Source organism: Calypte anna, chromosome 1 (genome assembly GCF_003957555.1).
Source record: "Calypte anna isolate BGI_N300 chromosome 1, bCalAnn1_v1.p, whole genome shotgun sequence".
Taxonomy (NCBI): Eukaryota; Metazoa; Chordata; class Aves; order Apodiformes; family Trochilidae; genus Calypte; species Calypte anna.
The window spans coordinates 176,855,251-176,881,313 of record NC_044244.1 but is presented as its reverse complement, the minus strand read 5'-3'; the positions used below and the strand labels follow the sequence as shown (position 1 = coordinate 176,881,313).

The 26,063-nt window shown below is 37.7% G+C and overlaps 1 protein-coding gene across 1 annotated transcript in view; it reads right to left on the bottom strand.

Annotated features, from left to right (window-relative positions):
• UBL3 (ubiquitin like 3) overlaps window positions 1-26,063 on the bottom strand; it is a 56,193-nt gene that overhangs the window by 7,210 nt on the left and 22,920 nt on the right. Inside the window, exons 2-3 of the mRNA XM_008494923.2 lie at window positions 4,042-4,150; window positions 490-576 (exon numbers count right to left, since the gene is read on the bottom strand). Coding sequence (XP_008493145.1) covers window positions 490-576; window positions 4,042-4,150 — 196 coding nt within the window. The remainder of the gene's footprint in view (window positions 1-489; window positions 577-4,041; window positions 4,151-26,063) is intronic.

The window sequence follows — 26,063 nt, the reverse complement described above, 5'->3', positions numbered from 1 at the left end:
AACATGCCACAAGGGGGCACAGTTGAATTGCTTTTCCTTAGCATATGAAGTGAAGCCATTTACTTTTGTTTTCGCATAACTATGCAATTGTATCCCTGGGAGAGCACTGGACAGCAAGAATGCTTCCCCTCATTCTCATTCATAGGGTGTCTTCCTTCATTGCACTAAGATCTGAAGCATTGTTTAGCCAATTATCATAAAGCTTATTAAACATTTTTAAATACTTCATACATTTTTCAAGTAGCTCACCCTGCAAGTGCAGTGTAAGGGAGGTGGAACAAAATACATCGTTTAGAAAGAGAACATATAAAAGAAGTGTAACTGTTTCTTTATGCAGGAGGAGACTTAGCAAGTGGTACCTCCCCCAAAGCTTAACAGCTAATGGTAACAAGATGAAAAAATACTCAATAAGATACAATGTTGCAGTGCCTTAAATAAAAATCCCCCTTTGCCTGGCTGTAACATACATAATGAAAATTATTTTCATACCTCCTAATGTCACATTGCCATGAAGAAACCTCCCTTGATAAATAAGCCGCAAGATATTTGGACTGCTGACTTGTTCTTCTTCCCAATCTAAAAAGAAGTGAAAGTATTTTCAGTTACATCACAATAAAAACACCTTTCATTGTTTCTCTCACCTTTACCAGGGAAGAAAGCTAAGAACAGGACTTAATGGAACACTAAAGACAGAGCATAGGCTGAAGGTACAGAAACAGAATTCCAGGCTAGCAGTCCTGAAAATCTGTTCTTCAGTTTATTATTTGACATCATGCATTGAAACACATTAATTTTATGCCTGCAAGTATAAATATTGTTAACTGACCTCTGAGACTGAATGAGATACATGTATATGAGGCACATATGCACGTCCTACACAGAATCTTTCATACGTGCAAGTCCTACACAAAATCTTTCATAAGTGCAAGTCGCTACCTGAGGTCTTAATATCCACTTGGCTGTAATTCCCTGATTTCTTCCCATTCAGAAGGTTCTCCAGCCATACACCCCCTCACCAGTTAGCTGCCTGACTGGAGTCCTCCTCCAGCAAGGGGAAGCAGCCACACACAGAGGGAAAGAGCATGGGATGGGTGGTTTGAAGCAGGGTTCTCAGATCATAGCACTGAAAACCCTCTCGCTGGAGGATGAGCAGATCCAAGGAGTTAAATGTCCAGAAGGGACTCTGACCCGAGCAGCCCTGAGCAGCCGCTGCAGAGCCTGAACAGAGGCCTCTCATGGAGATGCTGACTGATACATTTTAAAGAACTTCTCAAAGGATGATCTGTTGATAATTTTACGTGGCAAACAGTGATTCGGGAAAAGCAAGCATGCGATTTTCCTATAATGCATTTCCTATAAAGCTTAAGCAGTCATAAATAATTTATAAGCTTAAATGATCTTTTCCTACTCTTTTACCGTTCTTGTCACAATATGAACAACAAATAAATATGCACTTTGCTATTAGAACAAATATCATAAAACCTTCAGATGTTGAATTTAAATGTGCTCTCTGTGAATACAGGGTCTTCTGTTTCTTATCTGACCAGATAGCTGGCCACAGCTGGTCACAAATGTTCTCTCTTTCTGCTTTTGTAGTGTTTATATATCGAAATGAATATTCAGCAAGGGATCACAACAAGCAGCAGAGAGCAACCTCTTCACTGGGAACACACAATTAACACTCAGGCAGCACAACTGGCACCACAAAAGGAGGCGAACTGAAAAGGGGCGAAGAGGAAGCACTGGAAACAAAAGCCACGGCTGCGGGGAGTGTTTGGGGAGGCATCTGCTGAGAAAAAGCCACGGGGCCGAGAGGAGGGCAGCCCCGGAGGCAGAACCGGTACCGCAGCACGGCTGCCATGTGCTCTGGATCAGAGCTGATCCAATTAGGCAATCAACGCTATTTGGATCTCAAGTGTTTCCACTCAGGGTCAGATTCAGTTGTCTTCCAACTCCAGCACATGCCCTCTCGGCTGTGCTATGAAGGGGGCTGTGCTAAGCAGCTGAAGTATCCCCCTGCTAGGGTACATCTTTTGCAAGATACCAAATTTTATTATTTTTGGGTTTGCTCCATATCGTCTGAACTCCACTATACTATGGCTGTAAACAGAAGAAGTTCAGCCAGTTATGGCACCATAATGGTGCAAAACAGCAAACAAAAGAACACAGACTGTATTTTGGCACAGGTATTTGCTCATTGTTAAGCTGCCAGTTTACCCATCCTTTTAATTTTTGCTTCTTGGCTGGCAGTCTGAAACATTTCTTTTTGACATGATTTCAAATTTTAATTTCCAGTGATGACTAAATGAGCCAAGAAGAAGATATTTACTTTTTTTTTTTCCCAGCAAATAATTGCAGTACAAGAAAAAACTTTATATTGCTTGGAAGAAAATGGGGGCTAGGGGGAAGGGCAGGTAACTAACTTACATTATATACCCTAATATAAATTTGGCATTTTTGACTACAAGTGAGGAGATACTTGACTAAAAACTGTATTGCCAAAAGAGGGGAGGAGACATTTGCCTCCAGCATGTGACTAAGGATATTTTAGGAATTTTTTTCCCTACAAGTTCTTGTCAAGTCAATATGGTGGTAGAACCAATAAGTTCATATAAACTGTTTTTCAAGGAAAACTTTAGTCCTCATCAAGAGTTCTTTTGTGGCAAATAAGAGCACTCACAGTCTGAAAACAGATAGTGGGCTAATGTTTCCGAAAAACTATTTACCACCCTGAAGGTGAATGTTTTCTTTAAAAAAGTCTGTGTTTCTTCCCAACTCTAAACTCAGGATCTGCAATCTTCAAGCTCTTTGCTGGACTGGGAACATGACACCACATGTTCAGAAATAAACTCCAGTAAGAAAAAAGAGTTCTGCTTTTACTAGTTCAGACAGAAATACACAAAGAACATTTGGTCATGACAACTATGTTGTAGGCACAATTTAAATACCTAGAGTCGCTACACAAATGCTACAACAACCAGATTTCTTAGTACAAATGTTTTACATCTATATCTAATACTTCAGGGGACTAAAACCCTCCTCCTTCACTACATATTTTACTAAATACATAATGCTGCATCTCAGCAAATCAAACAAAAAACAAGTCCCCTGAAACCTTTTTCTTCCTCACATCAAAGGCCAGTTTGAGGCCTAAAATACGGATTTTCTGGCATGAATTATCATCTACCATACCTCTTTGACAAAGGCACCACAGAGACAGATACTGCAATGTTTTAGTTTGTGTAAATAGCAGCCTTTTTCAACAGCAAAACAGTAACCCAAATGAAGTCCTGCACCACAAGAAGCATTTTCTTTCATGGTATGTAATGCTATGTCTGTGTTTTGGCTATTTTCCCATGAAATCATAGTCGGGGAGAACAGAAGCACTTTGTTTTTGTGGAACTATTAATATACATGAATACAAATCTTAAGTGTTCAATTTCATTTTCTGAAACTAGTATTCCTACATAACACCAAGCATACTCATACAAACAACCTCAGTTTCTCTTGGTCTTTTACCATGTCTTAAAATGTTCTTTTATTTTATATTTATTTGTCTGGTTTTTTTCCTGGAAAAAATATCATTATTACAGATCCTTTCCAAAATAATGCAGTGAGGAAGAAGTGCTTCAGACTCAAGTTCACTAATGTGTTCCTGTGACATGCCATATTTTACCTTAACTGTCCTCAAAGAAGAGGTTTTATAGCTCCATCTTTTCCTCACACTTACTAGATCCTCTAAGAGGACTGATAAGAATGGTGTCTAAAGATAAGGGGAAAGAAACACTTTGGTTTGGGTAAACAAATTTTAGCAGTAAAGTGGGAAATAGTCCAGACATTTAAAAATCTGCCCAACCAAGGAAACAGGAAAAAAGAAGGCAAGGAGAAAATTGCATTTCTATATAGATCTATGCCCAGACACACAACAAACATACTTAATTTGAACAATGAGGACAGAGATGGGTTTGTTGGCTCTAACCTGAAAATCCTGGGAAGATTCTAGCTTGCCAGTAAATAAAGCAAACCCACACTGCTACTCACCCATGGGCCAGTTGTCATAAACGTGTTTTGCGATGTCTGCAGCGGAGTCATTTGGTGAGAACAGGAACTCTTTTGTTTTCCCACTGACCAAGATGAGGCGCAAGTTTATCTGTAAAAGAAACCCAGTATTAGGAAAGTATCCAAAGAAGATTTAAAATTATTTTTTAATTTTATTAAAAACTTGCCATTGGTTTCAGAAGAAGATTGGTCAAAAGTGATTGGAGAAAAAAACAGTTTAAGATGGCATTAAAAATAGGGTCAAAGAGGTCAATAAAGTTTTGTTTATATGCAATCTAGGAAGATAAATTCTAACAGCTGCCTGTTCCGATAGTAAACACCAGAAGGTTCTGATATGTAGTAAATTAATCAATTGTACCATTAAAAAAAGCTCTCAGCAGATTAAAAAAAAAAAGAAGTAGTTCCATCCAAGACATACTGGCAAAGAAAGCATCTTCTTCAATAGAGGAAACATATAGTCCTGAAAAATTAATCCAAGCAGAGAGCACTAAAAATACAAAAATCTTCACCTTAATATCCTGTGAGGCTCAGTAAAAGCCCTAACACACTCTCTCCAGTATGAGATTGGTCAGCCCTGATTTTATCCAGTGCATCTCCTGCAAAACACCAGGGAGTCAGGCAGCATCCTTCCTCAGTCCCAGCTGCTACAGAACCTGAATCTGCTGCTGTCTTTCACTACAAGCAAAGTGGTTGAGATCCACATGCAACACAGTAATAACACCACTTCATAATTTTTCTCATTTTTTTCCTCTATCAAACCATCCATATCTTCAGCTATCATCTCCTTCCCCACTATTTGCAAGTTACTGGACATAGTTCCTTTTCCCTATAGCATTACAATAACCTCTATAAAGAGCTCACTATGACATTACTTGCAATGCAAAAGAGATTAATAAATTTTAGCACTTCAAGCAGCTACTAGCTGGGGTAGGTAGCACTACCAATGCCCAGGGCAAGTAGGAGTCTTAGCTGCTTTTATGTTTTGGCCTATAAGTCCAAACTGCATCAACTTTTAGCAAGACTAAGTGCTTGGATACCTTTTTTACAAATCCCACACTCAAACTGGCTTTTGGTTGGTTGGTTGGTTTTTGTTTTGTTGTTGTTGTTTTTTAAGTTAGGTTGCAAGAAAACTTTCCTTGTTGGAAGTCCGTTAACTGTTTTCTAGATTAAATATGAAAGGAAAAAAATGACAGCAATTCCCAAGTTGAGACTTCTTTAGGGTCTCAGCACATTGTATCCACATGATGTGGAACATGACAGCCCTGCCTCAGCTGCCTACTCACCAAATATTTCAGAAACTCAAGGTAGATTTTCTAAGCTCTCTTGAATGCTTTGGCTTGGATTCATTCCTCCTATCTTTAAGCACCAATAGAGGTATCCAAATTACAATCTCTATCACCCTGCACATGTCAAGGTCAGTGAAGGAAATTACCTCTCAAAAAAATGATTCAGTCTCAATTTCAAAGTGTAGCAAGGAGTAAAAACAGTTAGCATAAAAAGACAAGATTCCCCTCCCTGTCCCTCTGCTGATGTCCTTCAAAATATATGAGTTCTGCCATCAGTCTAGGCAAGAAGACAAATGGCATCTGTCTCTGAGAAAGCATGACAGCCTCTGTAACACTGTGGCTGCACACCAGGAAATCGTGAGGAGAGAAGCTGCAGGAATGCTGTTTAGTCAGAGACAGTTATTGATGAAATTCACACCTGGATATAAAGTTCCATTTTCTTTGGTATTTTCAGAATATTTTTAGAAATATTTTCTTTTTCTCCATTGAGAAAGACCTTGAAGTCCTAGTAGACAGTAAATTCTCCATGGGTCAATATTGTGCCCATGTGGCAAAGAGGGCCAATGGTATCCTAGGGTGTATCAGAAAAAGTGTATCCATCAGATCTAGGCAAGTTCTCCTCCCCCTCTACTCTGCCTCGGTGTGACCACACCTGGAATACTGTATCCAGTTCTGGGCTCCCCAGTTCAAGTGAGACAGAGATCTACCGGAGAGAGTCCAATGGAGAGCTACGAGGGTGATTAAGGGACTTGAACATCTCTCCTATGAAGAAAGATTACACACACACAACCCAATAGCACGTGGTGAGCTGGCAGCAAGGAACAGCAGCACAGATTGCAGGAAGTGAGAGGAAAAAGAGGGAGGAGCTGTTGACTTTCTGATCCTTTATAGAGTATGGCAGGAAATGGAAGGGAATAGATCCCTCCTTTTGTGTTCTGCCCCTCTCAGAGTCCAAAAGTGCTCCTTTAGTTCCTCCTGTTCAAACAGTGGCATTATGTCTACAGATATGAGGGATGGGTGTCAAGAGGATGAGGCCAATCTCTTTTCAGTGGTGCCCAGTAATAGGACAAGGAATAATGGGTTTAAGCTAAAACATAGGAAGTTCCACCCCAATGTGAGGAGAGATTTCTTTACTGTGAGGATGATGGAGCCCTGGCACAGGCTGCCCAGAGAGGCTGCGAAGTCTCCTCTGGAGACTTTCAAAACCCACCTAGATGTGTTCCTGTGTGACCTGCCCTAAGTTATCCTGCTTTGGGAGGGGTTTGGACCTCTAGATATAGATGATCTCTGATCTCTGAGATTCCTTTCCAACCCCTAATAATCTATGATAAGAATTCAGAAGGAATTATTTTCTAATCCCACCCAGATTTTGCAGAAAAAGGAGACTCAGTTTGCACCCTTGTATACTTTGATCCCTTCATCCTCCAAGCTTATAACTTACATTTTGGCTGTAGCACACTAAAGCACAAGGGCCAAATTTCATCCCACTCCTATTACTCCATTTCCCTCAGGAAAAGAAAACCAGGTGGAAAGAAGTATTTTGCACCACAAAGAAATTTTGGATCTTTCTCAAGTCTAGGCCCATAGCCTATAAAATCCCTCAATTTTTTCTGTGTAACACTTCTTTCTATGTTAGGAACATTTTTCAAGCTTCATGCCATCAACAAATTCTAGCAGCACGATCCCTTTACAGGTACCTTTCAAGAAACGTTAAGTCTGATGTGAAAACTGATAGGTAACAATTCCACTAATGAGCTCTCTCTGAGCTGGTTTCCCCTCCTCTCAGATGGGTCCTTTATGTCAGGCCCTTGCAGACACTCACAATTTCTCTATTAAATCCTAATTTCCCCTGTTTAACCACCAGTTAGCAATATGGCACTACAGCAATTACTATGTACACATTTTGATGAAATTATAAAACTATGTAGAAGATAATGTTCTTTTCATCAAAAGTCAGCTTGCCACACTCCAGCTTTCAGGAGGGGTGTAGAGAGCTCCATTCTACTCTCTCTGTGCTTCATTATCTTTAACCATCCTTTCAGCATTAAGGCACCTCATTACAACACCAAAATACTGCCAAAAATTTAAAGAGATGTTTAAACAGCATCACAAACCATTACTGTGACTGGGAATGGGCATCTGTTTTAAAACACACAAACCCATCATCCCCAAATACTGAGCACCAGTGCCTACAGGCACCAGTAGTGAGGAGCTTCTCCACCAGCAGCTCTCCTCTCTCTTACTTAAACATCCCTGCATCTGTTTTACCTCCTCTCACTCCTGATTTTATGCAGGCTATCTGATAATTTCTTTCCCCCCCTCTGTGTGCAGTTTATCTGTGGTGAGGATTACCCATTTTGAAGACTGAAACACTTTCTTAGGCAGCAGACATAACACCAAACCATCCTCTCTCTAGAACTGTCCCGTTTGAATCCTACAAGGAGATGACTGAAAAACAAAACAAAAAACCCCACCACAGACCAGTTTTGACATGACTGGGCTGACTAAAGTGAATACAGAAAGGAGAGGAGTATCACAGAGAAATAACCAAAACTAACTTGGCTTTCTGGATAATTTGATTAAGTTGTACTTATGCAGTTAATATACAACATATAAATAATATAAGCATCAAGTGTGGAAAATGTTAGTTCCTTCTTCCCCCACCTCCCCAAGATGGATATCTTAATAGTGCTGAAGATTTTTATTTTATTCCTCTTACAGTCTTACCATGAAGTGTAAGAGGCACATCATGATACACTAATCATTTTACAAGATAGACTATGAAGTATGTGTAAAATTCAGGAGACGTGTTTTCATTTAAAGAAAATAATATCACCAAATATCAGCAGAAGCCCAAAATAAATCCTTAAATCAGTCAAGCAGATGTTGCATCAAGTGCTAGGAAACAGCTGCTCTAATGAAAGGTTAAAGTATTTTCTTATTTATAGTACAGCATGCCAAGGACACATTTAGTTTGCATGTTTGTCTATATATATGATAGATATATATCTTTATATTTCTTAATCCTGGCTCAAAGGAATCTTAGTCTGGAGTTGCACACCACACTACCTCAAAGGGATTGAAGCAAACAATCCCAAAACTTGCCTTTAAATTTAGAGTCTAATCCCACTCCCCTGAAGAGCACTGGAAAGTTTAATGGATTGCAACTGCTGTACTACTTATTCTGCAAGCCTGAGAACCCCACTGCAAGTAAGCTATAGGTGATCTGGGATCTGAAAGAAATCTTAAAGTTCATATTTGAAAGGGGAAAAAAAAAAAAAACCAAGAAAAAGAACATATGTGTCTACACATCTACTGAAAGTGAAGTGCAGAAAAAATAATAATCTTTAGATAGGGATGTTTTGACACAAATGCAGTAAAACTTAATTTTATATGATTCTTGTGGGCTGGGCAAGTTTGCTCTTCCCAGCTAGGGCATAACAATGACCACCCTGATTTTTATTTTTATTCTACCCAGGCTACCAGAGGGAGTGTTCCAGTCTCCTGATACAGCAAACTGATCAGAATCAGATTCAGATCCTCACACTTCTGCATCATAGCATCAACTGCAATGTTACAGATGAAAGCAGTTAAGAGCAACCACAGTATCAGAAGCAGGATTAAACAGCATTTGTGGACTACATCCCCTCTGCAGCATTACATAATAAGACATTCTGTTTGTGATCTCAAGCATGCAAACCTGGCCCCCCACACCACAGCCAACACCAATCTCATATTTACAGCTCCAGTAACTACCCCAGCACTTGCTTCACATATACAATAAAAAGTTTTAGAGTAGATTATATTCCGTTAACCCTAATAATACACATATTATATATATACACATATACATATACATATATATATACACATATGCAAAGATTTCAGTACTAACTATGACCACAACTTCTGGAACAGAAATTTTGCCACACATATGCAGACGTAGAATAAGTTGTATTTTGTTTGTTACAGATATCTGTAATAGTGTTTGTTAATTCTTTGAGGCCTAAGTACAAAATGTCTTAGTGTCACATTGCTTTTAATTTCACAGATAAATTTAAATAAATAGAAAAAACCCTAAATGTCAAGAAATAAGAGATTTACAGCCTGCAGAATGTTTCTTAATGTTTAAGTGACTTCCCATCTATTCAGCTAAACAGGTTATTTTGTTATCAATTTTATGCTCCAGTAGCAGCTTAAATTTCCTCGAATCTTGCAACTAAAATGCAGAGGGAAGTATCACATAGCCACATATTACACAACCCCAAGTTCTCTTCAGCTGTTCAAAATCAAAATACATACAGAAGACTATTTTTTCACCTTTCCTTAGTAGGTGTGAAATTGAGCCAAAAACTAATGATAGACAGAAGGGAAACACTGTCTGAAGTTCTCCTTCTCAAAATCCAATACATTTGCTTCCTAGTTCAAGTTCATAACTGTAAGAAATAAGCTTGTTCTGCAAAGATGCTTCAAAGTTTTTTACTGACCCCTAGGCCAAAGACAAAGCCCTATAGAACCGTGCAGTTCAAATAACAGGAACAATGCATATATATATTTTTCAAAATGTTCCTATGAGCTCTAGGGTCATCTTTTAAGAAAAAGTATCTAGGAAACATTGTTCTTCAAAATAAATTCATACAGATACTATCATAAATAACCAGTAGAATGGTTTTCAGTGGAGTTTACACACCTTTTACTATCCTGACCATCAGCACTTCTGGGAGCACACCAAAGCATCAGCTGGAGCTAGTCAAGAATTTTCATTATCAGTTTTAATAAGAAAGCAGAAACAGAAGGATTAGAATAACAACGTTTTCTTGAAACATACTGATTCTATCAATAAAAGATTTCTCAATTATTTCATGAAGTAAGTGTCAGAAATTCCCACCCAGGAGTAATTTTTCTCCCAGCAGTATGAGATGAGAGGCACTCCATTGCCTGAAATGACACAAAACTTCAAGTATCTGGACTTCCCAGTTCAAATGCCATTTTGGCCACTGTATCCCAGGTGCATGCTTTAATCACAAGGTGCAGAGTTAACCTGTATCCTGCAGGTCCCCATGCAAATCCACTCTGACAGAAAAAATTCAGAGGAATACCTACCCCAACTACTCATCAGCCAGAGACAGGGCAGTTGCACCCTGCACATGTGAAATAAATTTATCTTACTTACTCTATGACAGAATTGTGTAAGTCAACCATAACCATAATCTGTAAATTACAACATATAGAAAACCAGGTTTTGGAACTGAGCTTATACAAGTAAGTAGCAAAACCAGCAGAAAGAGTTAGCCACATGACAGTGAAAGCCATTTTCAAAGTTCATCCTTTAAACCCAATTTTGAAGGAAGTGTATTTTGACTTGGAAATAAAGCAATGAAAACAAAAAAACGTGAAACTAATATACTCAGATTAACATGGAACTGTGGTAAACATAATTTTAGCAAACACAATGCCCTCCTGAACTGGCCATTTCAAAACACAAGAGTGGAAATAGCAATAAAACTGCATCAAATGACAATGCACCTACGAGAAGCTTGTGCTTGCAGAATCAACCATGTAGCTCTGGTGAGCACAGGCACAGAGAGGTGGTTTGATAGCTTGGGTGTTCCAGAGCTTCTGCTCTTAGGAGGGACACCCAGTGAAAATGGAACCACCCCATCCTGGAGCAACATATCCTGGGAGTCCCCAGACTGTGGAACATGGAGTGAGTGGTAAAGCAGCAAACATGGGCTTTGGTGTGACTCCTTCAGAACATACATGTAACAATAGCAGAGGAGAACACTGCAGGTTTTTTCTGGAGTAGGAAAAATAGGAATAGGATTCTGAATAGGAAGAGAGGTGTCTGCTTCTGCATTTTCAATCTCTACATTCCTAAAAATACCTTCTAATAACATGCATCCCACCATTTGACTTCAGAATTTAAAAGTGAAATCAGCAAGTACCATCTGTGTTACCATACTGCCATCTCTTTTCAGGAGCTGCCCCTGGGTAAGCCTATCACCTTATTTTCACCCTGTTGTATGGGTTGGTATTTAAAGCTTGGAAGTTCACTACACGAATATGAATAATGATAATACTTAGATTTGGATTTAATTCTGATATAACTCAACATATGGTCTAATATATTCCACAGAGAGAGAATTTATGTAATATGTTAAAAATATTATTTTCAGTTTTTCAGTTCAGTGTCACCTTTAAAGAGAGAGATGTAAGAGCATCAAGTTTGTGATGCTTATTTTATGAAATGCCTAACATCTCAGGTTTGGAAATGAGTACTACTGCTAACACAGCAGAAAACAAAGTCCAAACTAAGTTTCATTCACAGTTGCTGTTTCCAAGTCTGAGGGTCAGACATACACCCTTCACCCGTTCTTAATCCCAAACAAACTGCTTTTTTCCTATCTTTAACCCATTTTGTGGAGCTCAACTTGATTTAACCCACATTCCTAGAAGCTTCAGATGCAGGTTTTCCCTGGTTACAAGCAATAAAGAAAAGCTAATGATAGACAGAGAAAAGTATATTGAATGCTCCACTTGTGCACTATGAAAAAACGGAGGCAGAAAACTGAGTTTCCTGCTGCATGATGGAAATGTCAAAAACTCTGTACAATACACCTAGACTGGGAGGTATTATAATTTTATAACCTGAATAGATCAGTGAGATCACAGACAAAGCTGAGCACAATCTTCCCATTATATCTTGGTTGACAACAAGGACCAGCTACATTTTTACCAGAAATTAAGTTCAGTGAGGGAAAAATCCCCAAATCACACAAAGGAAACATTATATATACAGAAAACAATGGGCATTTCAAGGACAGTAATGTTAACTGAAGGCAATAAAACCAAAGTAACTGCAAGTAGCACATGGTCATGGATATCAGTGCCACACAGTGATTTTTGGGAGAGTAGTGAAGTGGTTTTATTGTTTTGGTTGTCAGTATTAAAAAGTGATTTCTCATTTTAAGTTATTTAAACATGATAAACATGTAACGTGCTTTCCACATTCCCGAGTTAATTTTTTCTGCAAAAGTCCAATTATTCTTCCCCTTGCTCCCACTTTCTATCATGAGAGAAGAGCAATTAAGGATCATTTCAAAGTTAGTGTGTATAATAATTTTTAAATTCTCACCAAAAGACACAATTAACTAGCCAATTTAGAAAATTCTTGCAAAAATCTTTGAAAAAGGGAAAAAACCCTCCAACCTACTTAAATGAAAGATCCACTCTTTAACTCCTTATGAAAGCACATTCATGATATGGTACTTTTCCTTGGAAACACACTAATCTCCTATGTAAAGCAAAAAATGTGCTACTCCTCAAGCCTCCCAAAAGGGACAGTGACAGCCAAGTAAAAAAAATAGTCTGATTTGAGGTGGAAGAGAAATTACAAAGAACAAGGAAACGACCTTCTGAATCCAATTCTTTTATATTATCTTGCAATAATGGTTGTGTTATATGGTTTTAATGCAGTTTTGTGCAGTAGAAAACCAACAGTGTGACTAATTTAACATAAATACTATTGGCCATTTAAACTAGACACAGCTTGAAAAATTCTAGGGGGAAAAAAAGTCAGTTCCTAAAGTTAAATAAAGAGTAATGTGGTCCCCTGAAAGTCCCCTCATGTCACCTCTAAACTATTAATAAGTACATTGCATAAATAAAAAAACTTCCCTAAGATGTTTCAGGACCTACAATCCAATGGAAATGTCAGCAATAGGAGGTACATTTGCAGCTTCTCACTCTATAGTAACTCTGGGACTCAGCTGACAGGTCCTTTACCTTGTATAGTTTCACACCTTGATCTGCAGTGAAGCTTTTTTTTTTTTTTTTAAGCCTTGAGAATACCAGAAACAAAATAGAAAAAGTCTTAAATATCTTCTAAAACATGAAAGAGGTGAAGAGTTGCACCTTGTCTTAGAGATGTATGTCAGTCACTTAGGTGGTGATCAGATTTTTATTATTAGCTACAGATTTCTACCTTTTCTGGGCTTACAGTGTGTCATGGCAGTCAGCCAAAATATTGCTATTCCAAAGCACTATCCAAATCACTGAGCTGTGATAATCAAAGGCAAGAGACAGGACATGATAATTTTTTCTCTCTGATGCAAAGGATAGTTTAAATTTACATCAATTTGCCAGTTTCAATGACCACAGATCTCATTTGCTCCAGTGAAAGCAAGTAACTTGGGTATGAACAAGAACACAACCTTTTCTAATTACTTTCCTCCTACAGTAGCCCAGAGATTGAACTCTGATAAGAGATCATGGATTGTGATGCAGATGTCAATTTATTCAAAATACAACTCTTCAAGAGCAAGCAGTCTGACCCAGACCTATGTCTGTACTTCTCAAAACAGAATAATGAACACACTTTACCTTTCATTTTTCCCTTCCCCAATGAGCTACCCTTAATGTTCAACAAAAATGTGAGCCATGTTTATATAAAGCCTACATAGTTTTGTTTATTTAAACATTATGGCACTAATCCATCCCCAAGCTAAGCCTCCTGAAGTTAATGGAGTGATATTACAAATAAGGTCTGATCCAGTTGTTTATTGTGCTCTGCTTTCACTGTTGAATACTGAAAGGCACAGCTTATCCATCTTTCTGTTACTGTATGCTACTCAAGTGCTTGTGTTCTCCCAAACCCCTGGTAGTCTCATGGTAATTCTTACCCTATTTCCACCATGAAGAGCACTGGTACAACCAGACTGTCTACAAATGCCTAAAACACTAAAGCTGCCCTTTCCTTTTGACTTCCTCCTCCTCTGGTATTGTAAAGCCTTCTGTAGAGTCAGAAACATACAATTTACCAGTTGTTAGTTTATTGCTCAACTTCCTTGGATGATCCAGTTCCTGATACAGTATCCCTGCATATCTACCACACAGTTTTTGCCACCACAACAGCCAAGTGCTTCAAAAGCAGACTGCATAAGGCTGGAAGGTGCCCTAACCTTTTTCAACCATGAAAAGACTTTTTCCTCAAAAAAATTTTATTTTAATGAGGAGGAACAAAACAAAAACAACAACAAAAACCTAATTAGTAAGAAAAGCTTTTTACGGAGCACGTATTAAATACTTTTTTCCTCTTCTCATTTTTCTTGTATGCCCAGTCTACACAAAGACCATTGTTTTACATAAAAATGTTCCAATCAATCCCTCCTAAAAAAAGAAAAAAAATTATCTCTACACAAATACAAAAAGCACAAATTTAAGATCCAACTGACATTCAAGCATCTTCCAAGCACAAGGATCATAGAATCATAGAATCATAGAATTGGCTGGGTTGGAAGGGACCTCAGAGATCATCGAGTCCAACCCTTGAACCACCGTTGCGGTTGCTAGACCATGGCACTGAGTGCCACATCCAGTCTCTTTTTAAATATCTCCAGGGATGGAGAATCCACTACTTCCCTGGGCAGCTCATTCCAATGCCTGATAACTCTCTCCGTAAAGAAATTCTTTCTAATATCTAACCTAAATTTCCCCTGGCACAACTTCAGACCATGCCCTCTTGTCTTGTTGAAAGTTGTCTGGCAAAAGAGACCACCGTCCACCCGGTTACAACCTCCTTTCAGGGAGTTGTAGACAGCGATGAGGTCTCCCCTGAGCCTCCTCTTCTCCAGGCTGAACAGCTTACTAAACACTTAGCAGGAAGGGAAGAGTGATGCCTTCTTGAAGGCATTCCTATCTTAACTGGGAGCAATTATAAGCAACACCAGTCATGGTTCTCAGTTCTTAGTGCAACAACAACCACATTACAAGTCATCTCCTCCGTGTCAAAGCAGTGAGCAAGGTTGGCTTCTGTGAATCTGGGGCAATGTGTTCAAGCTTAAATCTTAATTGTGGTTTATAAAGCTCTATGTATGGATAACTACAGAGGTATGCTATTGAAAGCTCCCCAAAGTATTTGTTTCCTACCTTCAAACAAACAAAAAAAAAGAATCAGTTTTATTTCCCTGAGCTGATTTCTTATCATCTATGTACATAAACAGTGTGAGAATAAACAATTTAAGGCCCTTCTCCTTGTACATTGTGACTTTTGATTGAATAAAATTATATGACTCGATCATACACCAAATCCTAAACTTTCCTGGCCCTCTGCTATGGCACTTGTGGACAACACAGCAAGTAGGTATTATTCACCACCTCTGCACACCCAAGTTCTCTGAGATGGGAGAGAACCTGTCTCACTCCTCCCCTTTTGTTTCTCTTGTACTTAGATTGTTATCTTTTTAAGATAGCTGTCTTTTTTTGTTTGTTTTACATATGGAATACTTCCAGGCTATAACTCATTTACTTAACAGATGTTTTAAAAATAAGATTGTTTTATTAATAGTTTCCAAAAAAATCTATAATGGGTTTTAAAGGCTCTTTTCATTAAGGCAAAAGACCCGACATGTCTAGAGAGATAGCATCAATGACTGACCATGTTATGAAAAATCTCACTGCTACCACTGGTTATGACTAGCTATAGTTAATGGAGAATTATTTCCCAGACAATTACTAAACTTTTGTAATTATCTCCATCGAAGCATTACTTTGATGATACAAGAAACAGCAAACACTCAGTCTCAAAAACAAACAAGCCAGAAATTCTTCTTTCTTATCAGGACTCAACATGTTCAGCTCAGAGCTGTGGATAGATGCCCATGTCAGCTATGAGCAATCTTTAACACAAGTATTTTTTTTTTGTTGTGTTTTTTTTAATTAAAAAAATCATTACAGGAAGCTGATATCATATCTTTGTGTCTGCTGTCATGACATGATAAAAGTTAAAGCCACTACACTTTAGGAGAGAGGAGTGTAAGAACAGAATTTAGAAAACTCTTTGACAGTAGAGACAGCACCATTAGTACAAACCCTGTTTTGGGAGACAAAATGCATCTTTCAACAGAATGACAATTCCTGTGCATACAGCCTGATCCTATCACTGATATATATCAAAGTTTTTTGGCTATTAGCCCACTGCTTTTCTAGCTAATTACTAAGACACAATCAGAGAATAATAGCCAAATAGTAGATATGACTATTTCTCTAAAATGCCTAGCAGATACTCACAAGGCAGCACAGAAAATACAGCTGCTTTATAGGAAGAAAAGGAAAGTCCACGGATTCAGAACTATTTCATTCTTCCCAATACTTGGAGAGACAAACCATTATAGAAAGCTGAAAGGAGGATCTGGCACTTAGAAAGAAAAGTGCATTTGTCATACAAAACAGCTATCAAGAAATCTATTGTCTTAAGCAACCCATGGCTCAGGCAACAATTCAGCTGAGAGTCAATCAGCATCAACCTGCGAAGAGAGATCCTGTCACTCAGTGGTGCCAGATACAACTGTGGCATCATCTGCCTCTCACATTAACATTCTCATTCAGAAATTAGTTTTCAAAGAACAGAATGAATTCTCATGTGGGCATAACTATTTCATTGATTACTTCAACAGGCAAGATTGTTTGCTTATAACAAACAGGGTATTAAATTATAAAAAAAATGAGTGTTCCATGAATACTGCATAGTGTTTACATTACAAATCAAGGATCTGAGTAGCTGGGTCAGCATATATTGTGCCAGATAGTGTGGAGGATCTAAACAGTTACAGTAAAGTTCAATGTAGTCATCTTTAAATACATTTTTTAGTGTGTCAGCTAACTGACAGGTGAGTACCAGTTGAAACAGTTCAGTTGTGATTTAGTCTAAACCATGCTCAAAAACTTTTTTTTATTTTAAGACTTTATTTAAAAGCTTAAAACTGCTAAAAAGCAACTAAACGAAGCCCACAGGAGAAGGACAACAGAAACTAGTAGAAGTGGAACAAGATGACAGACTACAAAAACTTGTAAAAATTGGACACTGTCATCCTGAAAAAAAAACTTAAACAAGTAAACAACAAACCACACAAAAAATGAAAGCAAAACAACAGCAAAACCCTCCCATACAAACAACTAAACACATACATCCTCAAATAAAACAAAAAACCACCAAACCCAACTGTTACAGACTGCAGAGAACACATGAAGAACATCAGCAAGGGAAAAAAAAAGGAAGAAAATTAAGTATAATTGTGATGAACATGGCATGACATGAGCCTGATGGCCATCAGCCACAATCTTTGTAAAGCTACACAGAGCCTAGGAGGCTCTAGGTCACAAAAGTAACTGGCCACAAATATTCATGGCCAAACAGTTAAAAATAAGTAAAACCAAGGTAATAACCATGCAAGCCTCTCAAGTTGTAAACCTTTCACAGAAATATTAGTTAAATATACCTAACATGCCATGCCCCAAATAAAAGCTTGTCTGAAGTACCTCTGAGCCATCAGTTTTGAACCTTTTAATCAAATACCAAATATTGTATTCTATCCTGGTAAAAACCAGTTTCGTATTTTTAAAACTACAGCACAGAGAACTGTAACAGTCAAGAAACAAAACTTCCTTTCAAAATCCATGCTATTTTGAATCTTTCCGATACATGCCTCAAAGGTAGGATTAAAAGGTTTAATTAGCTCTTCACAAAAGTACTGAGCCAGCTGAGCATGTTCACCTTCCTCCCCAAGCGTGTCAGTAAAATCATCAGGGTGCTCTTGGCTCTCTGAAGAAGAGACCATTACTGTTATTACCTTCTAACAGTCAAATCTCAAAAGCCTTCATGTTATGTTCTTAAAACAATGTAGGAAACATAAGATGTATGCTCCAATGTTAAACAGCATAGACCTCAGTGTCTTGCAGCCTTGCAAACTCTAACAGTAAACACATTCCCTCCTACATAATCTGTTTTCCTTTCTTTAGATGTGAAGAGAATGGACATCATCCATTTTAAATAACAATACTTATATTAAGAAATGTAATATTGCTTCTATTACAAACACAAACACTAGATAACAAAACAAGACTCAGATATTTTATAAAAATCAGCACAAGAGAAGGGTAAATTATCTGACACTTCAAAATAGAGATAAAACACAAGAGCATGTAAGAAAAGTAGTTAAAAAGTGACTAGAGTTGTTAAAAATCACTGTTGTTTTAAGTATTATTTGGAATACATTTATTGAGTCAATCTAGTTGCATTAGAATGAAAAATAACTCACAATCAATGCCATTATGAAAAATTAAGATACATTACCTGTAGAATTCAGTTTTATTTACAGCATGAGTCTCTATACAATATAAATACCTTGCACTTTCACAAAGATAAAACTGAAGCACTATTTTAATCATACATTCTAGAATGCTTGTGAGCTCTCAAGTTTACACTTTTCTGATACTTCCTGTAAAACCCAAATATTATTGGCATTTTGGGAGTAACATCCTCAAACTTTACCCATTAATGCCTCTGCTAAATAAACAAAGGAGTAAGAGTCCATACCCTAGTAAAAACTCATAACTATTAATTACATTATTACTTCTCACTCTAAAAACTACTTATGGAGAACACTAACTTGCAGATGGGTCTCCATACAGTGTCCTTCCATGCACAGTAAAACTGCTACTACATTAGAGTGCAAGAATCCTGAAGTCAACTCAACTAAACCTATCCCAATTTGAGACGTTTCCAAAATTTTCAGTTTTTCTATGTCTAACTTTTAATGCAGAATTTAAAATTAAGGTAAAAGAAGACAGAAAGTGTGCTCTGTCATTTTGCAACACAAGGGTGCAGTTAAAAAGCAACAGAACTGGGTGAACTGTAAGATAAAAAGTTGTTTAGAATTCTTCTTTTCTCTTGTGAATAAAATGAAGGAATAAAAAAAAACACCACGAAAGATCAAACTAAGCATGTAACTTAGCTGGAGTTTTATTTAGACAAAATTCTGTTCTGAATCTCATCAAGAAAAAGAGTAAAATCTTTGTGGAAACTCTCACTTACACAGTGCTATACCTTAAGAATATCTCCTGCCTTCAATGAGGGTTCCTGATTTTTGAAAATTAACAGCTTTGTTTGGCATAAAAGTAATGACAAGCATTTTCATAATGATTCTTATTCAACTGTAACTTTTGTCTCATTAGAACAAACTACTAAGTTCCTCTGAATATTTACCTCACACAACCTCTATGTTCTTTAAATATGACAAAACTCATTTGCCTCACTGTCCAAAGGCAATTTATACAGATACCAACTCCTACAGTACTTTTCCATCCTTTTCTTAACTCAAACGAAGGATCAAGCATATTTTTCCTGTCAAAAAAGGCTGTAATTAGCATGTGGCCCACACAGGTGTGGTCTATTTTGTAAGACTGCATTTAATCAAGTAATGTCCTTTTACACCCTCCCCCCCAAAATATAATTTTTACCCTTGCATATACCTGAACTTCATGTTTTTCCCTGACTTTAAGGCCCAATAACAATTTATAGATACTCAGAACATTATTTTCTAAGTTACCATACACAACGTGTTATTTCCATGTATACATGAAACTGAAGTCAAATTCAGCTGCACTAAGTCTAAGATGCACAAAGAAGTCTGAAAGAACATAAACTCTGATCTTTCTTTAAATACTGATAACCATTACCACAAAACACTTGCACATCCACACAGAGAAAGCACATTTCCTCAGAACTCTGAAAACTGCAACATAAAACCAAATGTTTCTTGCCTACTAATTATTTCTTTTGTGGTTTGGTAACATCACTTGCACAGAGGGATGGTACTTGTGGTAAGCTAAATGAGGGACATAAATCAAGAGTATTTGGCTTACTTTGCTTCACAAGCTAGGTTCACAGCCACTCCCTCAGTTAAAGACTTCCAAAAACTTTCTAAAGGAAAATAAAATGGTAATTAATACTCCCTTGTTATTATATTGTTTGTTTCATCAAGGAAGGAAGTATGACTGACATTGCAAACCTCAGGAGATGAAGTCATAGTGATTCTTTTTCTTTCCCCCTCAAGAATCAACTAAACTGAACTCTGAAGGGATGCTGAGTGTCCAGCTCCAGTTGGAGATTACAAAAGCCTCTGCATCATCTTTTTGGGCTTGACCATGGCATGGCATGAGCCTGATGGCCATCAGCCACAATCTTTGTAAAGCTACACAAAGCCTAGGAGGCTCTAGGTCACAAAAAAGTAACTGGCCACAAATATTCACGGCCAAGCAGTTAAAAATAAGTAAAACCAATACACTAACCATGCAAGCCTCTCAAGTAGTAAACCTTTCACAGAAATATTAGTTAAATATACCTAACATGCCATGCCCCAAATAAAAGCTTGGCTGAAATACCTCCGAGCCATTGGTTTTGAAACTTTTAATCAAGTTGGAAGCTAATCAATGGAAGTTTGAGTGGCAGCTCCTTTCTGTGAGGCTTCTGCTGCATGGTAACAACAGGCTGAAAACAAACAGATTCTCCTCATAAACTGCTACTGCCTTGTAGAAAATCATCAAAAAGAAAACTGAAGAGAAATATTAATGATGACAGACTGCTCAATGGATGCCCTTCCATCCCCTTCTGTCTCTCCAAACACACACACACTGCCATATGATTTTTGTCCTGCACAGAAAGCAGTGCAGTAAGGAAAGGCTGGGAGCTGGGACTCTCTAGTCTGGAGAAAAGAAGGTTGAGGGAAACCTTATCAGTGTCCACAAGTATCTAAAGGGTGGGAAGATAAAGGAAGATGGAGCCAGACTCTTCTCAGTAGTTCCTAGTGATAGGACAAGGGGCAATGGGCAAAAGCTGGAACACAGGAAGTTCCATCTAAACATAAGAAAATACTTAACTATGAGGATGACAAGGCACTGGGAACAGGCTGCCCAGGGAGGTTGTAAAGTCCTCTTTCCTGGAGATATCCAAAACCTGCCTGGATGCAGTCCTGTGTAATGTGCTCTATGGGATCCCCCCCTAGTGAAAGAGCTGGATTAGATGATGTCTAGAGGTCCCTTCCAACTCTGCTAATTCTGTGATTCTGTGAAACACAAATACAGACAGAGGGGAAAACACTATCCTTCAACCAAAGCAGCAAGAATAACAGCAGGAAGCAAAACTTCATGACAGCAGGCTAAAGGCACAAGCCACAATTTCAGAAAGCTCTCCATTTCCATTTTGAAAGGTGTGCAGTACTTGCACCCACTTTGAATAGTTTTAGTTATATACAATGTCCCTGGAAATGGGTGCAAAAGTACTACTCTAAGTATATGCTCTTAGTTTGAGCTGAAGAAAAAAAAACTAACAACAATTTTTCAGCAGTGTCTTCCACAGGAAGTAGTTAACTGTGCAAAGACTAAAACTACTGAACTATCAGTAGTTCCAAAAGTAGCAGATTTTTCTTTAACAGATGTTAAGCACTAACCAAGTCCTAACCATTACTAGCACTCTGTATTCAGGCACAGCTAAAGAACTTACAATTTCTCATCAACAGTACTTAGTAAGAATAATTTTCAGTTATTCCAATGATACTTCAAGAATTTAAATATATTTTTATGCCAGTTTCTTTTACTTTTTAGCACTTAAAGTGTGTTCTAGCACAGAAACAGTATTGCTAATCAAAACGTTTTTCCCTTCACAAATGTTCAGCTATGAAATAGTAAGCAGTACAACACAAATATTTAATTTCTTGAAATAACACTGATTGCTTCCCTTTTCCATAAAAATAAGCCTTAAATGTTTGGGAGCTATAAATAAATAACATATTCAAATAGAAGAGGTCTTCTTGTGTACAAGAAGGTGTTAATAGGGCTGTTTTAGGTTTAAAGCTGTCAGTTATTTCAATTGATTTTGAAACAGTAAGATTACATTTTTGATGTGTAAAACTGCAAGCTGTACATCTACAAACTTGTCCAGAAAAATATTTTCAGAAAGATACAGACCCATATTCACTGCATTAGTAATACATACAGTGTTAGAAAGAAAGTGATGGTTAACACTGAGTAATGTTTTCTACTCTAGCCTTCTGCCACTGATCACACTTAATAAACTGAGACTTCCACCTGTAAGGCTGAGACTTTCCATGCTGATTCTCACTTAAGTTCAGCTTTGCCCCATTTATCCAAAAGGAGGACCAGAATAAAATGACCACTTCTGAGAGAAGTGAAGGGACAGGGAAAAGGAAAAGCACTTCCACCTTTTTTTTTTTTTTTAAAAAAAAAACACCTTTTAAATTAGAAGTTCAATACCATTCTATCAAGAAATAAAAATTAAGGGTCCAGTGTTGATGCTTGGGTGGCATACTGTACGTTCAATATTACCTGATGATCTAAATGTAGCCACCTTCTAACCCAAAAGAAAACTCATCTATTTACAATTATCTGGGAAACCACATCAGAACACACTGTATACTTCTTCCTGAGTTACATCTTCAAGGGAACCTTTGCAACAAGACATCCTTTGCAGATGTCATTTTAGCTGACAACTTTCTGGTAATTAGCTAATTGGTCAACATTAATGTCTGCAGATAAGGTTTGCTTCCTACTTCAATTCACAAAGAATCAGATAGAACTACATAAAAATAAATACAGCTGAAGAAAACAACCATCCACAATACATATAAGCGTATGATGAGGAAATCCTTCCACAAGCATTATGTATTATATTCAGCTTCCCTCAGGAATCATCCTATACAATTAACTTTACTTCTTCTAGGTGGTAAGTTCTTTCTCTTCGAAAAAATAAAAACAAAAACCAAACCCAGCACAAATCACTAGAAAACACATATTACATCACCCTTCCTGTTTGACTGTGACTTGTCAGGAAGCCAAAACCAAATTTATTTCTTGAAGGTGAACAAGAACTGCAATAAATAAAACATTCTGATGACTGTTTAATCCCTAGTCTCATCTGAACTGTTGTGATCCCCTGTGCTCTCTGCCCTGCCTTTTACAACACTTCAGCTTCCTATCAATTTTCATATCTGTTTTCTTAACTTTCCCCCTTTCAGCAGTGTTTTCTGCTTATAAGCACCTAGTCCAAGGTGACTCATTTGTGTTCACACATTTATCTGACATTATACACCAAACCACTTCCCCTCAGTTCAGTACATATCTGAATTGATTTTCACCTGCAAGTAGCTCAGCCTCAACACAATCCAAAGTATGCTTATATTTTACCTTCAAACTCTTGTCCAGCTTGTACCTTCTACTGTTGTCCCATTTTTTCTGACTGCTGTGAGTAGCTGTTGAAAAGAACTTTCATCATTCAGGTGGACCTACAATTTTCAGATGCCCTTGAATTTGCTCCCCCCTTCCTCCCTTTATAAAACGTAGACACTGTCCACCTTTTCCTTATTTATCTATATCACAATACTGCCTAAAGTCAAACTCTAAGACACTTAACTGTGACCAAAATAAAGAAACTCTTCCTTATTACTCAAGGTTGGCAAGTAAATACAAAAAACCTACAGACAAAGCACAAAGACAGCACTCACTATTATTCTGGTCAGCAGCCTTAAAACATCTCCTACGTGCCATCAACATTTTTGCAGAAATTGACACAGGAAACAAAGGAAGAAAAAATGGAAAATATTAATTTTGCAGCAGACCTATACAATGTTCTTTCTGAACAGCATGGGAAAAAGGTCAAGGATGACCTTTTCCATCATTAAGTGCATGTGCAGTTGCCACTGAGAGGCAAACAACCCAGCAGAAAACAGAAGGGTATGACACAAAGGTAAGCAATCTATTTGTCATGGACTAGGGAAGAAAGAGATTGTGAATGGGTATATTAAGAATGCAAGCATTATATTTATTCTTTGCAGATCATTCTGGAAGCCTATAAAAGGGATCAGAGAAAAGAATGCTGCAGTAGCTGAAAGAAAAAAAAAATAAATGAGAACCTGGAGAGATCTAGCTGTGGGGACAAAGTGAAGAGAACATATTACATAGAGTTGCTATAAAACCAGAATCTGAAAAATTTAGATAAAAATCTCTTTAAGGCCTTTCAATCACACCCATTCAAAAATGGCAGCCAGATTTAGGTCCAAGAGATGATCAGAAAGGCAATAAGAGTTAAACCTGGTTGCTTTGGGCCCAGTTCTGCTTGAGCTAATCAAAGATGTGTCAGAGGGACAGACAGACTTCAGCTGGACTAGGAGACAGGCCCAGACTAAAGGTGTTCATACAACCCAGCAGCAGACAGTTTATGAACAAGAAAACATTTCTTAAGTCATAGCTGGGAGAGATGGGGAGGAGAGGAGAGCACAAACCGGACTGAGACAACAGGACTGAGAGAGCTGAGAAATCTCTACAAGAAAGCTTGGAGTGGAAGAGTCATCCAAAGAGGATGCAATAGAGAGAAGTCAGCATAACAAAAACCAAAACCAAACCAAAACCAAACAAGACAAAATAATGTTATGGCATCCCTGCTGAGGGATCCTGAGGACAGACTGCCTCAAATCCATTATTATCCCACAGTTGTAATTTATTGCCACACCTGGTCCCTGATCTACAACCAATAGTGGGATACAGACATTTATCTCACTTAGATGTTAGTAACAAGTCTGTTATTCAATGAATGTTGGACACAGATAAATGATAGAGTTGAAGATGACATTTCTCTCAAAGATTTACAGGTAGGAGAGTGGGCAAAGTAGGAATAATAACTTTTAAGTCTTCTTCAGTTGTTATAAGAAGGAGGCAACCAACTGAAAATGACACCTGATAAAACAAAATTGCAATTCCATCTTCAAGACAGCAAGACAGTACTTTGTGTTAGCACAGCAGAAGACATTATGTGAAGAATAACTTAGGATGCTTCAACAGAGACACTAAGTATGTTCACAACTTTTCAGGATTCCTAATTAGCTGGGCATTTAAAGAAAATAAAAATTGCAGAGATTCCAGGAGAAGCAGCTACATATGGAATACAACACAAAGACAGCATCCCTGATAAGGCAGGTTTCTAGGAATAAAATATGGCAAACCATCTGGATACCAGAGGGAAGTCTTCCAGATTCAAATGTAATGTAAATGATTAACTAATGTAATCAATTAACCCTCCCTTCCATTTCTGCATGTGTTCTTTATATCATTTATGTTTCCTACTTGAAATATTACCAAGAAAATGTGATTTTGAATTTTATCTTTACCTAGATTTAATTAAAAACATTTCAAGACAATTTATTAACAACAAAGTAGTCATCCGACCTAAGGATTTGGATTTGGCCAATTTATGAAATGCTTTGACTTCCCAACATATTCTTCTGGCTATCCAGTAAAAATAAATATATAGTCTCAGAAGTTACAAAGAGTGGTTTGGTTGACTACAGATCAGGAAAAGAAGAAAACTCCTTTACTGTCACTCAGATTTCTCCAGCAAGCAACAAGATAGAAGAAATCAATCCCGAACACTAAAGATGCGCAGCAAACTTATGAATGAGTCAAAAAAGTTTCATATAGGTGAATAAAAAGGCAAAAAAACAATGTCATCAGTAATTCTTAAAGTATCAACCCCAACTCAAAATCTCTCCTTTTCCTCTTTATGACCTCTTTAATGTCCTTCATTCTCCTACCTTTTACTTGAGTAAAGAGCCTGGCTCCATCTTCAAGATAACCTCTTTATAAGTACTAAGAGGCTACTGTTGGGTGTCTCCAGAGCCACCTCTTCTCCAGGTTGAAGTCCCATTCCCTCAGCTTCTCCTCACAGGAGAAATTCTCCTGATCACCTCAGCATCCTCTGCTGAACATGTTGCAGCTGATCAATACGTTTCCTCTTTGCAGCACAAGGAAAACTGCTCAAAGCTGGACATTGTATTCCTGATGCAGTCTACATAGTGCTAGGTAAAGGAGTAAAAT